This window comes from Nematolebias whitei, chromosome 4 (assembly GCF_014905685.2).
Source record: "Nematolebias whitei isolate Nwh7 chromosome 4, NemWhi1, whole genome shotgun sequence".
Lineage (NCBI taxonomy): Eukaryota > Metazoa > Chordata > Actinopteri > Cyprinodontiformes > Rivulidae > Nematolebias > Nematolebias whitei.
Genome location: NC_056501.1, coordinates 41,820,236 through 41,838,496, shown reverse-complemented (window position 1 = coordinate 41,838,496; position 18,261 = coordinate 41,820,236). Strand labels below are relative to the sequence as shown.

General features: G+C 43.5%; 1 protein-coding gene across 1 annotated transcript in view; it reads right to left on the bottom strand.

The window, feature by feature from the left end:
- The window catches only part of LOC119408305 (proline-rich protein 36-like), a 54,981-nt gene that overhangs the window by 20,885 nt on the left and 15,835 nt on the right, over positions 1-18,261 (bottom strand). Inside the window, exons 4-5 of the mRNA XM_037675103.1 lie at positions 17,950-18,197; positions 17,634-17,805 (exon numbers count right to left, since the gene is read on the bottom strand). Of these exons, the coding sequence (XP_037531031.1) occupies positions 17,634-17,805; positions 17,950-18,197 (420 nt within the window). The remainder of the gene's footprint in view (positions 1-17,633; positions 17,806-17,949; positions 18,198-18,261) is intronic.

The following is an 18,261-nucleotide window of genomic DNA, read 5'->3' as shown; positions in this document are numbered from 1 at the left end:
TTTCCCAACCATCCTACGGAGACGCTGGAAATGGTAGCGTTAAATGGAACTCCGTACCAGCTGATTCATCTTCAGAGAGGTAACGAGTCGATTTCCTACCGAAGCGTACCGGGGCGAAACTGGGTTCGAATGGAGAGTGCCGTTCTTATACCGACACATAACAACCCCTCATCCATCTTCTCTCTCAATTTTAACTCCTTCATTCCCCATCTTTAAACTCTTCTATCTTGCCAGTAATTCATCCAGATATTTTCAGAAATGTCTGTTGTAATGCTTGAAGTGAGGAAACCATGGCCGTATGGTTTTCTAACTGTAAAGCTAATTAATTAAGCTGTTGTTGAAATCAATTTGCCAAATTAATGTAAATGTGTGATGTTAAACTTTGATTCTGTTAATAAATGACCGCATTCATTTGATGGGTCAAAGAAAATTAACGTCTCACGTCACATTTAAGTTCAATGCACAATATTATTCAGTCCAGAAAAATGAATGAATCCGTTTAATTTATGGATAATATATCACAGATATATGTTCCTCTACATTAACATCCTCCTGGATTATGCCGGGCAGCTCCAAGAGGAGGGCGCCGACGGCTGGGAGCGGTGTGGTCACCAACGTGGGAAGATCCGAGGTGGCTGAGCATCTACTCGGCCACTCGTCTTCCGTCACTACGATCTCCAGGAGGAAAGGGGCAGCTTCGCATTGCCTTTCTCAGAGGAATCATTCAATTCACTGCGTGACGCTGCGTCAAAGAAGGCGGTGGCATCGTCCCGCGCATATCGTCCCACCACAGAAAAAAAAAAACCTCAGCGGAGCTGCTGCCAACAACGCCTTTTTCGAGGGGATCATCCGATTCACCTCGAGAGAAAAAAACACGTTAGAAAAGGCGGTGGCGTTGTCCAGCGCGTAGCGGCCCACCATGGAAAAACATTCAGTGGGCCTGCTGCTAACATCGCCTTTTTTGAGGAAATCATTCGATTACCGCAGGGAAAAAAACGTTAGAAACAGCTATGTCGTCGTCCAGCAGGTAACAGCCCGCTACGGAAAAGCACTCCTCGTTGCTTACCTTGAACAAGGCTGCTCGTCTGTTTTTCCTCGGGGAGGAAGAGCTCACCAGGACGGCAGGAGGTTGGCATGGCAGAGACCCAGGCATCCTTAGCAAAAGTTGTGCCAATCAAAGCTAGACAACTTTTCCTTCTTTGTTCTTCTAACAGTGCTAGCTAGCCGGCTGAAGAAAAAATGGGAGCCGATTACCTGGTTTCACAGTAATTTATATGGACCGGGGGTGAGGCCCACACAGCAGGTGGGTGTGGACTAAAGTTTTCAGTGCTGCGCTGCGCACGTAGGGATAAACCCACTAGCGACAGCCTTAAAGGGCAAAGCCTATACGAAATAGAACTAGAAAGTAACGTATCCTCCAATGATTGGAATGGTCCGTTTACAGTTATTGGCAGCCATCTTGGATTCTGGCATGGCAACACAATTCTGAGGGTGACCTGTCTTATGCATGGATTAGACTCAGACTCAGTTTATTGTCATTCAAACCATTACATGGTAAGAATGAAAAACAGTTACCCAGGACTGTGTATACTTTAATAAAAAAAAGATACATTTTTAAAATCAAAACTCGATAAGAAATAAGATTACCTAGCACAAAAAAGTATTATAAATACATGTTTGCCACAATTAAAATGGAATAAATTTAATAAAAAATACCATAAAATCATGATAAATAGAAAGCTATAGCTCAAATTACAGTGAATAAATAAATGAAAAAGAGTCCAAATGCAGCAGTCAATCTTCAGTATACAGTAGTGTTCAGTGTTCAGGTGAGGAGCAGTGGTTTTTCACTCTGGAGGTTTTGGCATGGAGATGGCACAGCCTCCTCCCTGGAGGCAGGGGGGATGAATGGTCCATGTGCAGGGTGGGTCAGGCCACGGATAATGCAGATGGCTCTTGTCCTGCACCTACCTGGTGGTGCAAATGTCCCCAAGGGATGGTAATCTGCAGCTGATGGTCCACTGAGCAGACTTTACACCCCCACCCCCTGAGTTTTACACTGAGAACAGAACATTTTATGTTGTGAAATGTGACAAGAACTGGGTTTAGGGATTCGAACCAGATCACAGACAGCAGGAAGGTTTAAAAGATTTATTAATAAACTGCTTCTGGTGAAGGTCTTAGTCCTTGGGCCAGCACAATCTGAAGAGATAGCAAAGTTAATGAATAGGAGTTCAATTGTAATTCTCAGATTGTTCTGACAACAGTCACCAACCATCCATCCATCCATTATCTTTTCCCGCTTATTCCATTTTTGGGTCACGGGGGTCGCTGGTGCCCATGTCCAGCAATCACTGTGCGAGGGGCGGGGTACACCCTGGACGGGTCGCAAGTCCATCACAGGGCCACATAGAGACAAACGGGACAAACAACCATTCACTCTCTCACTCACACCTAGAGACAATTTAGAGTTACCAATCAGCCTAACATGCATGTTTTTGGTCTGTGGAAGGAAACTGGAGCACCCGGAGAAAACCCACGCATGCACGGAGAGAACATGCAGACTCCACCCAGAATGCCCCTGGACCGGGGTTTGAACCAAGGACCTGCTCGCTGAGAGGCAGCAGCTCTACCAGTTGCGCCACCGTGCTGCCCCATTCACCAACCTTCACAGACAAATGAGGGAGCGGTTCCTTGAAGGAGTCGGTTTTGGTGACTTCACCGGTGGTGAAGATGAGCCGGTTTTGAGACCGAGCTGAGCAGTGAGCAGCAAGGGGAGAAATCCAAATGGCAGGTTCAGAGAAACAGACAAGGTCGATACATGTGTGGTCAGAGATCCGAAGCCTAACTTGAGCCAATATCCAAAAATCGTGGTCGTTATAGAGGAAGCTGAGGTCATTTCCATAAGCAGAGCAGATAATCCAAAACAGACAGACAGAGAGCAAGGCGAGGAATCCGTGGGGCAGGCGTGGGGTCAAAACCAGGAAGACAAACAAGACTATGGCATGAATGCTGGACATTTTCTCACTGTGAGGCTTTCAATAATCTGGCACTGAGTAGTGTGGCTGTGGGGTTTAAATACAGGTGACAACAGGTGAGCTGCATGAGGGCTGATTGCAGTGACTCAGCAGAGTGGGTGTGGTTAAGTGAGCAGAGCAGGAAGTGCAGCAGGATGGGTGATAGTCATTACAGAGACTTTGTAACATAAACCAGGGCATGAATGAAAAGAGAAACATGGAAGGTTGGAGCAGAAACGTGACATGTTGACATTATTTTGGTCAAAGAACTTTACACAATTCCTTGCACCATCGTAAGACGTCATGTTGTGAATGACTGTCAGCTACCACCATATCAGATTTTCTTTATCTGTAAAAATGACAGAGTTTTAGCCATTTTCAAGTTAGCTAACATTGATTAGCTGTAGTGGCCATCTTGAACTGGATTGACTTTAATCCAACAAGGCCATCATCCTCTGGACTAACATTGAGCAGTCAGTGATTGCTTTCTGAAAGTTTCATTATAATTTGTCCGTTGGCTTATTATTTTTTGTTTATGCTAACGGAGTTGACCCGAAGGTTAAAGTAAAGTTTCAAGCAAAATAAGGTGGAGCACTTCAAGAATGTGATGTGAGTGACTCAGCTTGTACACCAACTTTTAGCTCAATTTTTGCTAAGAGAAAGAAATCTAGATGATGAACAGTGCCACCCCCCCCCCCCCCCAGTCCCAGCCCCAGCTCCACCCCCGCTATTTTACTGACGCTAATGTCCAAAATAAAGACTACACTGTCAGAATTGTTTCAAACTTTGCTGTGAGACCAGGTGATGAAGTTGCAGTAGTTTGTGTGTGTGTGTGTATGTGTTTTTTTTTTTTTTTTTTTCATTTCATGCAAGCAAAAACAAGTTGTAAGCAAAGAATCAGCAGATTTCATCACCGCAGACCGGAGACTTGCACACGTTTACAAAATGCAATAAATGAAATATTCATGGCAGTGAAGCAGAAGAGTCTTAGCATCCAACATAAATGTAGTCTAATTGAGCAAAACTAGATTTAAACTTGACAAGCAAGGCAAGCACTATTTCAACTTTCACCACAGACTTTTATTGTTTTTAACGTTTCTTTGTTTCAGTAAAGAAGGCCATCATAATCTGGACTAACATCGAGTGTATTTATGTTAAAATGTAACCATTATATAGAAAATACAATAAAACATAAATTTAAGCCAGTGGAAGGAATATTTTTTGCTTAAGAATTTCTTTAAACCTGGTTAGATGGTAACAGAGACTGAACTCATCACAAGTTAATCCAGATTAGGTGACGAGTGAGAATCAGAAAAACTGTCAGTATAAAGAGGGTTATTCTCTGATCTTTTTGTCCCCTGTCAGAGTGAAAAAAGGGAATTGGAAATTTTCTCCGTCCGTCCGTGCATGATGTGAACATAACTTGAAAAATGATTAATATGCAAACTTCCATTTTGGTGTTGGGCTGCATCTCAACATAATGGTTCCTTTCAAAAATTGTGTTGCACATAAAAATCCAAGATGGCTACCCCTCCCACCACACACATCTTCTTCTGAGAAGTTGCTGTGCAGTGAATTGCTGCTGCCACCCACCCAAAAGTAGATGACAGACTCATCATTTACACAGAGTATTATTGACAATGTGCAACTATCTGATGTAACATTTGGGTTTGGTCCTTTAGGCCTCCCTTATTGGCTTTTCAGGCTGGACCCTCCTGGGAACACTGTCCGACTCAGTCCAGTCGCGACAGCATCCTGTTGAAGGAAGACACCCACGAACACACATTTCTGCTGTATGATTACCTTATATGGTAAGAGGAAGATTTTTTTACAGCTTGCCCATGTGAGTTTCCCTGTTTATCATCTTATCTTGTGACCATCACCTTGAATCAGTTGTGTTTATCAAAACTAGGTCTGTGAGGCGGCTTCAGTGTATCTATCAGCAAAAAGCAATCACCATCTGTCTGACACATCTGGGATGGAATGTTCAAAGAACACTAAGGCTCTACATTAAGAATTTTTGTTACTGTTAACAGAATATAATGTCATCAAATAATTTTAATAATCTAACAGGTGAATGAAGTTTAGTCAGTGGTGGCCAAAGACACTACTAGCCACCACTGACTCCACCACTTGATCTAATAGTGGATAAAAATGCTCAATGATCCACTCACCAGGATTTGTCACTCTGCACAGCCTCAACATGCAAATAAATATATAAACCTAACTTTGTTTTTCTCCACAGTGTAACGCCTACCCCCTTGAATATCTTTCACAAAAACTTTATTGTTTACTTGCATTCCCTATTCAATTCCAGTCCAGAAAACCACTCATCTTGAAGGGGACATTGGTATACTGCTCGTTTTCTTTAAAATAGTCAAACTAAACAACCAGACTAACAAAATTTATTAATTTATCATCAATGTTCTTTGCAGTGCTACAGCATTAAGAATAAATGTCAGACTGTCAAAAAAAATGGAAATCTAAAATTCCACATTCTTCCTAAAGGTCAGTCAGTGCGCTGCATTAAGATGTTGATTAAATGTTGGTATTTTAATTGTCAAATGTATTCCCAAGTGTTTGTACAGAGATTTATTTTCATTAGGGCTGCTCATTTAATCCATCAAATATTTAACCATTTATTGCCTTAGTGTGCTGGAGATCCCTGCTTCCTGTGGCATTATACAGGATCAAGCAGGTACAGGAAAGTGATTAATGAATTGTACATATAGATTGTAGCCAATGAAGTCTAATCTTGAATAAAATCATCCCTGTTGATATGAACTGATCCATTTTTAATGAACTCACACATTTTTCAGCTCTCAAGATATGAGAAATGCAGCTGGAGTTTAATTTAAAAATACTTAAACTGGAAAATATTAATCTGGGTCTATGTCAGCTCACTGTATGCTGATATTAACTAACCACAAACAGTGCTATTTACCTTTGTAAATATTTTTGTTTAGGTAAATAAACATTTAAATAGGCATATTATACATAAACCTAACCATAATCCTTACTTAAATATAAAAAGTTAACATGAATCACATTATACCATACCTACGATATACTGCTGTACTGGATATTCATACTATAGTTACTTTGCAAAGATGTCTTGATTGACTTGACATCCTGTGCAGTGAGTGAACGTGTTGATTTGCAATGAGGTCACATGCTGGTGTGCAATGGATTGTCACAGTAATGTGCTGTGAGGTGACATGTTGATGTTCAAGTTCGAGTCAAGTTCAAGACAATTTTATTGTCATTCATATCACATGTGGTACATCAGGTGGAACAAAATTATTTACTCAGGGGCCCAGTTGCACCCAACAATAGCAAAAATATAAAGTATAAAAAGAAACAGTATATAAGATCTAAGAAATAAACTGTCATACGCTAAATAAATGCCAAATGGTACGCTAAAAGATCTAAGATACCATACCATACCATTTTATTTATAGAGCACTTAAAACAGCTACAAAGCCAAACAAAGTGCTGTACAGACAGAAACAACAGGTAACACACAACACAAAATACTAAATGAGGTAAATCAGAATACAGGCATACAAATGATGCAGATAATGACGACTAACCAGTGTGGAGCATACAGGTTCAAAACACAGATCATCTGGTGTTGAATGCTACTGAATAGTAGTGGATTTTTAAACGGGACTTGAAAACCGAGAGGGAGGGGGCCTGTCTGACAAGCAGAGGTAACTCGTTCCAAAATCTTGGTCCTGGTACAGAGAAGGCCCTGTCACCTCTGCGCTTAAGACAAGTTCCTGGAACTGTGAGGAGCAACTGGTCCGCTGACCTCAGGGAACGTGGTGGGACATACAGTTGTAGCAGATAAGAGAGATGGGGGGGGGGGGGGGGGACTGCTCAGTGATTTATAGACATAAATGAGTATTTTGAACTGGATTCGAAAGTGAACCGGTAACCAGTGCAGTGAGGCCAAAACTGGTGTAATGTGCTCTCTTTTGCCTGTACTGGCTAAAAATCAGGCTGCTGCATTCTGGACAAATTGTAGTTGTGCTATGGAGGTCTGACTGATACCAAACAGGAGTGAATTGCAGTAATCAAGCCTAGATGTAATGAATGCATGTATTACTGTCTCCAGGTTATTTTTGGACAATATGGGCTTCAGTTTAGACAGCCGCCTCAGTTGGAAGAAACATGATTTAACAATCATGTTTACATGATTGTTAAGTTTCAGGGAAGGGTCCATTATCACTCCTAGATTAGTGACTCTTTGTTTTTCTGTCAGGGTTAGAGCGGAGAGGTCGATGCAGTAGTTTGTGATCGTGTCATTGGGAGGGAACAACATGACTTCAGACTTCTTTTCATTGAAACTTAAGAAGTTTAAAGCCATCCAGTCCCTGATGTCAGCCAGGCAGTCGAGCAGAGGTTGAACAGAGCATGTGCCATTGTGGCTTAGGGGGAAGTAAATTTGACAGTCATCGGCGTAGAAGTGGAAGGGCATGTTGTGTTTCCGGAAAATAGCACCAAGCGGCAGCAGGTATAAAGAGAATAGCAGGCAACCCAGGATGGACCCCTGCGGAACCACCCATTTAAACTCTGCCGCTGCAGAACTAAAATCCTTGATGGAGACACAAAAGGATCTGTCAGTGAGGTAAGAACTGAACCAATTGAGGGCTGACGCTGTGATGCCCACCCACTGCTCCAACCTAGCAATGAGGATCTCATGGTCGATGGTGTCAAAGGCGGCTGTGAGGTCCAATAGGACAAGTAGCACAGAATCACCAGTATCAGTGGTTAAGAAAATGTCATTAAAGACCTTCAGCAGATAAACACTAATAATATAAAACAAAACAGTGTAATAGCAGCAGCCTGAAAATGAATCTGTGACGAATAGAAGGGAATGAATGAATAAAGCAGCATGAGATTATCAGCAGCATGAGATTATCAGCAGCATGGATAAGTCACGTATCACCAATTAAATTGGCAGTACAGTGATTTATTTTTTCACAGTGATTAACCTGGTTAGGGATTTATGAGTCTTTACAGCCTCAAGGTAGAAGCTGTTCCTCAGTCTAGTGCAGTCCTTCTCAAATAGGGGGGCGCGCCCCACTTGTGGGGGCCCGGAGAAATGCCAGGGGGGGGGGGGGGCATGTGACCCCGGGGAACATTTTGCAGCAGGGAGCAGGTTTTTTTGGGGTACCATTTTGTCAGGGTGAGTTCTGCAACTATTTGATAAAATCTGTCAACTCTCAGTCTTACTAATAATAAAGTTATGAACAAATATGACTGTCTTGTTGTTTGGGGAGCCATGCTTGAACCGTGTCGCTTCCCTCTGCTGCTGAGGTGACGCTTCTCACCCACAGAACGCATGCGACAGAGTAAACTCAAAGCAAGAGCGTTACCTGCCCTCTTCCTCTTTCACTTTAACAATTTTTTTTAGTTTGTCAAAGCACTGTTTTTGTGTGTTTTTTAATACAGAAGTAATGTTTAATAAATGTTAGGACTGTATTCTTTGCTAACAAGTCCTCCGCTCTGGACGCATTTCACCCACAGCACGCAGCAAAAGAGTATAAACTCAAAGCGAGAGCGACACTGGCCCCCTCTTTCTTCTTTCACGTTGACAAATTTCTTTTTTTATTGATTGTCAAAGCACAAGTTTGATGTTTTTTTTATTTGTTGTAAAAATAGATGTTTAACAAATGTTAGGACTCTATTCTTTGCTAACAAAATATATTTTATGTCACTAAACAACTTGTCAGGTTCTCGTCTTGTGAGAACGTTCCCCTGGACCCCCCCAGCTCGCTCGCTCTTGTGCTCTTTGTGTCTTCTCTGCTGTTGCTGCACTGAGACCAAGTCCAGGTCCAGCTAAACATTGAGCAGGAGCTGAGAGTTGCAGGATCATTTTTCAAACTGCGCTTCAAAAAGCTGTGCACTGCAAAATGTGCTCATTGTAGCCACACTGTACCCAAACAGTTATACTAGCTCATAACTAATAAGGTCACAACAGTCAAATGTCGTTAAGGAGTTGACCAAACTATAAAGTGTTGAGCTCTGTTGAGAGTTATGCCACGTTAATTGAATAGGGCTCAATATTTTATAGCTAATTTGTGTGGAACGCTCAAAAGGTTTAGGAACCTAGTGTCATGACGTTCTGGTGGGTGGGGCTTATCTCTCCCTCAGGTAAGATGAGTCAGCCATCTTGAATTTGCCTCTATGCGGAGAAGTTTTGGCCAGCCTGTGAGGATGTGGACTACGGTTTATCCATCCATCCATCCACCCATTATCTTTACCCACTTATTCCATTTTGGGTCACGGGGGTCGCTGGTGCCCATGTCCAGCAATCACTGTGCGAGGGGCGGGGTACACCCTGGACGGGTCGCAAGTCCATCAGAGGGCCACATAGAGACAAACGAGACAAACAACAATTCACTCTCTAACTCACACCTAGGGATAATTTAGAGTTACCAATCAGCCTAACATGCATGTTTTTGGTCTGTGGGAGGAAACCGGAGCACCCGGAGAAAACCCACGCTTGCACGGAGAGAACATGCAAACTCCACCCAGAAAGGCCCCTGGACCGGGGTTTGAACCAAAGACCTGCTCGCTGAGAGGCAGCAACTCTACCAGTTGCACCACCGTGCTGCCCGACTACGGTTTAATTTGTTTTTATTTGTTGGCAATGTGCATTCCCCCGTCCCCACCCCGCCGCTTCAAACCACCAGCACCTCAGTTTTTTTCATTCTTATTGCCCTTGTTTTCTTAAGCGCCGTCTTATCATCAGCCCTGATTTGGTAAGTAAGCTAACGTTTTTGTTTTTTTTACTGAATTTCGATAAATAGTCTTAAATTTGGAGTTGGGAATATATTTGTACAATGTGTACAGTGAATGTTTGTTATTGTAACTTCAGAAGTTGTTCAATGTGACAAATACGTTATGTTACTTCAACTTACAAAGGTGTAACATTTTCAGCGGGTTTCCTGGATGAACTACATTTCCCATAATGCATGTTTGCCTGGGACATTGACAGTGGAGTTAGGTCCGTGAGTTTGAAGCGGTTTGAAGCATATTCATGTCTATGGTTTGAAGCATAACGTTATCTCTGCTTTCTGGTTTCTGCCGGTTGTTTCCGCTCATAGGCAAGCTCATGAATACAGCCTATGCCCTTTGTCACCAAGAAATCGTTGGAGCTCTTGGAGCTCCACGGGTGAGAGACGTCATGGACAGATGGCCAGCCCTACTTATGGAGTCACAGGTAAGAAAAAAAAATCTTGTACAGTCTATTTTAAATTAAAGAATGACATTTAACTTTCAATTTTGACCTTGGTTCTGACTCATCCCTAATAAAATTGCCCTTGGTTTTGCTACCTGCCAACTGAAAACTTCTTAAAATATATTCACAATTCTGTTCATAATTCATCTTTGTACATTTCTGTGTAATTGTGGCCATGTACAGGTATTTGCAGAGTTCTACCGAATCAACAACGTTAACCTGCGCAATCAATTCTACAAGGAGCTGGACAAATACACACCTAAACTCATCACCTTGTTCAGAGACAAAGCCTCCAAGACTGGCAAGATAGCGGAGGAGCTAACCAAGCTCATGAGGATTTATGCCCTTCAGGTGAATATTTAACTTTGCATGATTCAGAAACAACTGTGAGACAGCTGCCACAGTGTAAAGTGCCTCAACTGTGCCCTGAGGTTAGGGGATTATGCCATGAACACATTGTCATCTCATCAGAAATAGAGGTCTTGACAAGATGTATTCTATCAGAAAAAGGTACCTTTAAAAAGATACTTTATCAGCTTCAATTTGAAGAAGTCCTAATAAAAACTGTTTTCATAAAATTTGATTTACAATTTTAAGATTTTTCCTTTGTGAGTTATTTTTTACAATAAAAAGTTATTAAATGGATAAAAAAATTTGCTCTGTATTTGTGTAATATATAATATAATAATATTGTAATGGATATTTTTTGTCCATAGGAACAACATGATGTAAATATGAGACGGGCCCTCATCCTTTGTGCACTTCCTGTATACATGCGTGAAGATGCCTCCAAGTTCTTCAGGACCTGTAACATAAGTGTACTGGCCTCACTATCAATCCCTTTGCCTAGATATTCAGTCAGCTTAAACATATGACATCACAAAGAACTCTAGAAGATTGCATTTAGACACTAGGGTTTGGATAGAGTTGGGGTGGAGGGGAAACTGGCATCATGCCAGCCTTTGCTCCTTCTTCTTTCTTTTTTAATGGCACTATATAACAACACACATCAACAGCACATCTGGGGGCGGGGGTGTATGTGTCGGGGTCTTATTCTTTTTTTTTTTTTTCCTCACCCCCCTAGTTCCCCAACTGCCATTCCGGGGGTGGGGTCCGGGAGAAGGGCAGGCCGTCGGGTGTTGACCAGGACTATGTGGGGATTCGGGGTCTGGGGGATTGCCATGGGCGGTGCTGGCGCTGTGCTCTCACTGGGGTTGTTTGGACCCCCTGAGCTTGGCTCTTGGGTGCCATGGTTGGCCCGCTGGCCGGGGTGGCTGCCGGGGCCTGGCAGGCGGTCGGCTGGGGGCGCGTGCTTGGTTGTTGGCGGTGTGTGGGGGTGGTCAGTGGCGTGACCTCTTCGTGCCGGGGGGTGTCCTGTCGGCTGGGCGTGGCCTGGGCCGGGTCTGGGATATTGGCTCCTCTCCACTTGAGAATGAATGGGTCTACCTCCTGGGTTTGGGCATGGGCTGCCCCCTGTAGAGGGCGGGTACATGTCTTGGACCTGGGGGGTATAGAGTGCGTATCGGGAATAAGAATGAAATGTATCGTTATTGTATGTCTTTGAGTGAGTGAGTGTGAGAATGAGGCTGGGACTGTGTGATTGTGTCTGTGTATGAATGGGTATTTGTTAGGCCGAGACTCAGACTGCCCCCTCTTTGATACAACTGGGGGTGCTTGGCATCGCGCCCCTATCGCGTGGCCCCCTGGTGGGGTGTGCCCTTGCCTGCCGGCGCGCTTGGGGCCCTTGGTGTCGGGGGCTGGGCACTTGGGCGTGTGTCGGCTCGGCCTGGTGTCTGCCTGGTGGGGCTCAGGTCCTCTGGCCCTGTCAGGCCTTGGCCAGGGTGGTGTGAGTCCTCTATGCCCGGGCCTCGGTGCCCGGGCCTCGGTGCCCGGGCCTCGGTGCCCGGGCCTGGACCTGCATCGGTGCGGCGGGTTCCAGCGGGGGCCTATGAGTTTGTCGCTGTTGACCCCGGGGGGTCACTGTATGTGGTCGCTGGTGGGGATCTTCCGGTTCTCCCCTGTGGTCCGATCTGGGGGGTGGGTGAGTGGTTTGTCCTGTGTGGGTGGCCCTGGGGGCTCCGCGGTCGGGGTCCCTCCTGGGGTCTTGGGCTCTGGTCCCCCCTTTTTCGTCTGCCTCTGGTCTTGGGGTTCGGGTCTCTGCTGCTTCACAGTTACTATTAAATGTTCTATTAGAGAAGCCTTATACCCTTATGCATGCTCACAACCACACACAAATAGAAGCAGGGATGCTTATGTAGGCTTTATACAGGTCCTTCTAAAAAAATTAGCATATTGTGATAAAGGTCATTATTTTCCATAATGTAATGATAAAAATGAAACTTTCATATATTTCAGATTCATTGCACACCAACTGAAATATTTCAGGTCTTTAATTGTTTTAATACTGATGATTATGGCATACAGCTCATGAAAACCCAAAATGCCTGTCCCAAAAAATTAGCATATCATGAAAAGGTTGTCTAAACAAGCTATTAACCTAACCATCTGAATGAACAACATAACTCTAAACACCTGCAAAAGATTCCTGAGGCTTTTAAAAACTCCCAGCCTTGTTCATTACTCAAAACCGCAATCATGGGTAAGACTGCCGACCTGACTGCTGTCCATAAAGCCATCATTGACACCCTCAAGCAAGAGGGTAAGACACAGAAAGAAATTGCTGAACGAATAGGCTGTTCCCAGAGTGCTGTATCAAGGCACCTCAGTGGGAAGTCTGTGGGAAGGGAAAAGTGTGGCAGAAAACGCTGCACAACGAGAAGAGGTGACCGGACACTGAGGAGGATTGTGGAGAAGGGCCGATTCCAGACCTTGGGGGACCTGCGGAAGCAGTGAACTGAGTCTGGAGTAGAAACATCCAGAGCCACAGTGCACAGGCGTGTGCAGGAAATGGGCTACAGGTGCTGCATTCCCCAGGTCAAGTCACTTTTGAAAAAGAGACTGCGTCAGAAGCATCTCACCTGGGACTGCTGCTGAGTGGTCCACAGTTATGTTCTCTGATTACAGTAAATTTTGCATTTCCTTTGGAAATCAAGGTACCATAGTCTGGAGGAAGAGAGGAGACACAGAATTCACATTGCTTGAGGTCCAGTGTCAAGTTTCCACAGTCACTGGGGTGTCATGTCAGCTGCTGGTGTTGGTCCACTGTGTTTTATCAAGCGCAGGGTCAATGCAGCTAGCTATCAGGAGATTTTGGAGCACTTCATGCTTCCATCTGCTGAAAAGCTTTACGGAGATGAAGATTTCATTTTTCAGCACGACCTGGCACCTGCTCACAGTGCCAAAACCACTGGTAAATGGTTTACTGACCATGGTATTACTGTGCTCAATTGGCCTGCCAACTCTCCTGACCTGAACCCCATAGAGAACCTGTGGAATATTGTGAAGAGAAAGTTGAGAGACGCAAGACCCAACACTCTGGATGAGCTTAAGGCCGCTATCGAAGCATCCTGGGCCTCCATAACACCTCAGCAGTGCCACAGGTTGATTGCCTCCATGCCACGCTGCATTGAAGCAGTCATTCATGCAAAAGGATTCCCGACCAAGTATTGAGTCCATAACTGAACATGATTATTTAAAGGTTGGCGTTTTTTGTATTAAAAACACTTGTCTTTCATTGGTGGGATGAAATATGCTAATTTTTTGGGACAAGCATTTTGGGTTTTCATGAGCTGTATGCCATAATCATCAGTATTAAAACAATTAAAGACCTGAAATATTTCAGTTGGTGTGCAATGAATCTGAAATATATGAAAGTTTTATTTTTATCATTACATTATGGAAAATAATGACCTTTCTCACAATATGCTAATTTTTTTAGAAGGACCTGTATGTAGATATATAGATATGTATATGAATGTATATTCATGTGTATGTATGTATGTATATACAGTAGGCGTAAGTATGGGTATATATATTTATGGAAACTTACTGCAAAGCCATGAATATTTTAAGTTCTTTATACATATGTATTTTGTTGCTGTGTTTTGTCATGTTCTTTGCAGGTGAACAGACAGTGGCTGGGTGTTTTGCCGTGTGCTCTCTTTGTGTATATTTCTTATATTTTGGAGTCTTCCTTTGTCTTTTCTTTCTTTCTATCCTATTAAAAAAAAAAAAAAACTACACTAGATAATCACTAGAATAAATATTTCATAATAATGGTGTGGAGAGGATGGCTGTAAGGGGAGAAGGGAGGCCATCTAGAAAAAAAAAAAAAAAGAACTCTAGGAGAACCAGAAAACCAGAGGACTATTCCAGGAAGGAGGTTCAACAAACTCTGAACTCTGATATTCCAAACAGGTTCATTTGGTCTACACAAGATTGTACTTAAAGTTTTATTTTTTATCAGACCAGTGCTTGACATGTTTCGATTACTTTCAGCTGATTTTAACCCTGCATAAATCAGCTGGCAGACACGTCACAGTAACATGATGAAGATTGCAGGAAGTAATTGAAACATGTCAAGGTACTAACACACAGCACTGGTCTGATAAAAAATAAAACTTTAACTATACTCTGAACTCTCAGTTGATGTGTTGTCCCTCCAGAAAACACATCAACACTCCCCTGTTGCCATGGTGAATCACAGTATCGGAGCTCCATTGATGGTGGCTTTTTACTAGTTGTCAGGCACGAGCTCAACTTTGTTTGTTGAACCTCCTTTCTGGAATAGGACCTGTTTATGAAGTTTACTTGTTATTCTGCAAACCGACATGTAGAATTTACATAAATTAAAAGGTAAGTGTAAATTCCAATAAACAAAAAGTATGCTAACAGATAAGTGTGAAACTAACATAAGATATAAGCATATGTAAAGACAACTGGTTAAACATGTAGCTAAGTTGCAGTCTAAGTCCAAAGTGCTAAGTGACAGTAATGTCTAGACATCATTAGCATGATTTGTATCCTTGAGGGACTGACTGAACTCATTCTTGTATTTGTGTTTTGTAGTCAGCGGATGGTCAAGACCTCACTGACACTCCGGTGGCTCTTCTGACAGTCGTCACAGATGACACTACTGATGCAGCCCTGTTCAGCCCTGAGAGCATCTGTATTGTCGTGGAGGATGAAATACTTGTGAGTGGTCCCACAAATCTGGTTGACTCATTTCTCCTGCTCTTTGGGTACATCTATGCGCTAGACCTACAGTACCCCAAGAAGCTTGAGCTTACATTCACATTTATCCAAAAAGTTGTGATGTATCTTGAGGACAATATTGAAAATTTTGAGTGTATTTCAAGCATTATATGAGTTGAAAATATTGAAGATTTTAAGTGAAGTACTCCCTAATCATAAATTGAGAAATATCAATATTTATAACGGTGAGATAATTTAAGACAACTGCACATGTAATTTTTATTTTATGTAAACTTAAAACATTTAAAAACATCAATCAAATATTATTATGTAATCTGTTACAAAATAATTTTTGAGTTCCGTAAACTTATTAGGGTTTACAGTGCATTAATCCTGACTTCCTCATTTTGATAAAAAAAAAAAAACAGCACAAATTATTTTATTCATTTTTGTTTTGTAGGTCAAAGTGTTTTATATAACACTCCTGACTTAAAATGTTGCTGATCAATTTGAATTTATTATTATTTGTTGATTGTATTTAATTTGATTTGTCAGTATCAAATGGTCAAAAATGTTTACAGTTTAAATAAGGATAGATTTTATTATTTCAGGCAAATTGGTGCAAATTTAAGTCTTTTTTTGTAACAGATTAAAAAACAATGTTAATAATTTTTGTTGTAAATTGATCTATATTTCTTTCTTTCTTTAATGTTAATAAGGACACAGTGTTATGCAGAGGTGTATTTAAAACAATTTTATAGACAAATGATACTATTTACAGTCGCTGTGGAGAGTTGGGGGTGCACAAAATGTTTACTTCTTCCTGGGGGGGCATAACAGAAAATAGTTGAGAAGCACTGGTCTAGTGGTTCTATACTTAATGCTCCTCAACCTCCTTCCTGAGGGAAGCGGGGCAAAAAGTGTGTGTGCTGGGTGAGTGGGGTCTTTTATGAAGCAGGTGGCTCTCTTCCTGCATCTGGAGGTGTAGATGTCTGTGATGGTGGGGAGACTGACTCCAACAGTCTTCTGTGCAGCCTTCACCACTCTCTGCAAAGCTTTTCTTTCTGCAGCTGTGCAGCCTCCATGCCACACGTAGATGCTGGAACACAGGATGCTATCCACTGCACACCTGTAGAAAGAGGTGAGGACTGAGCTTCCCAGACCAGCTCATCTCAGCTATCTGAGGGAGTAGAATCTCTGATGAGCTTTCTTGATCAGGCTGGTAGTGTTGTTGCCCCAGCTGAGGTTGTCATTCAGGTGCACACCCAAGTACTTGTAGCTGGAGACCACTTCCACCACAGATCCTCCTATGTTCATGGAAGGGGGGTGGGGGGAAGGTGTGTTTGTTCCGTCTGAACTCCAAGGCCATCTCTTTTGTCTTCTTCACATTGATGTCAAGGTTGTTCTTCCTGCAACAGCTCTCCAGGTGTTCCACCTCCTGCCAGTAGCTGGACTCTAGGGCTGTACAATTCCTCGACTAATTCGAGTACCTCAATTAAACCTCAAAAAATCCTTGAGCGAAATTTAAGTGATTCTTTAAGTGACTCTTAATTTTAAGGCCAGGACCAAGTTGCAAAGGAGGAGCTTAGTCCTAGTGTGAGTAGTTTGTCCCTTAGGGTCTGGGGAATCATGGTGTTTGTCGCGTTCTGCCGTCAGGAGTGTTGAACCCAGTTGCAGGAGGATGACAGGAGGCTCGAGGAAACGTAAAAATATTTATTTTCAAAAAAACAAAAATCAAAATGCTTACAGGGACTGCTCACTCACAGATAAACAGGACACAAGCAGATCATGGTAGACAGGACGAAAGGCAGAACACGACACCATGGAAGGACAATTCGGAGACAAAGACAAGACACAAGGGAAGTGAATATATACACAACACTGATTGGGACAACTACAGACACCTGTGGTGATTAACATCAGACACAGGTGCGACAAGGGCTAAACACAAGGAGGGAGAGCTGACTGGAAACATGAGGAAACAAACAAAGACAGGACAAAACCCAAAAACCCTACAGTATCCCCACTCAAGGGATGGCTCCTGGCATCCCAAGGATGATGTTACATACAACTTGGGTGGGAGGCCTGACAAAAACAGGACAGACCAGGACAGAGAAACACAGATGACCAAAAGAACAAAAAACTGACAGGTAAAACCTGGGGAACTCTATACACAAACAACGAGTACCAGGACCCCAACCGAAAGTCAAGGTGGATGGTCAGGAGACCGCCCAAGGCAGGTCCAATGTTCAGGTGGGTGGCCTAGTGACCATTCCCAATGAGGCAGGAGATCAGGAGGGCGGCCTGGAAACCATACATCCCCGGGCCAGAGTTCTGGTGGGCGGCTAGGAAACGTCCACCCGTGGGCAGCAGTGGTATGCCTCTGATCCCTCCTGAACTTGGGCAGATGAAGACCTCAGGCATTGGACCATGGGCGAAGACCTTGGTGGGCAAGCCAGGAGCAAAGAGGTCAAAAGACTGACCATGGGTGTGGCAAGGCTAGGACCCTGCGCTCTCTGCAGCCCAAAGATCTTCTGCGGTAGACTCAGGAGCGAGGACATCCGGAGACGACTCAGGAGCAAAGACCTCCAAAGGTGAGCTGGGAGTGAGGACCTCCAGAGACGAGCCAGGAGTGAGGACCTCCAGAGACGAGCCGGGAGCGAGGACCTCAAGAGATGAGCTGGGAGCAAGGACCTCCAGAGACGAGCCAGGAGTGAGGACCTCCAGAGACGAGCCGGGAGCGAGGACCTCCAGAGATGAGCTGGGAGCGAGGACCTCCAGAGACGAGCTGGGAGCGAGGACCTCCAGAGACGAGCCAGGAGCAAGGATCTCAGCTGAAGGGCCGGGAGAGAGGACCTCAGCCAAAAAGCCAGGAGAGAGGACCTCAGCCGAAGAGCC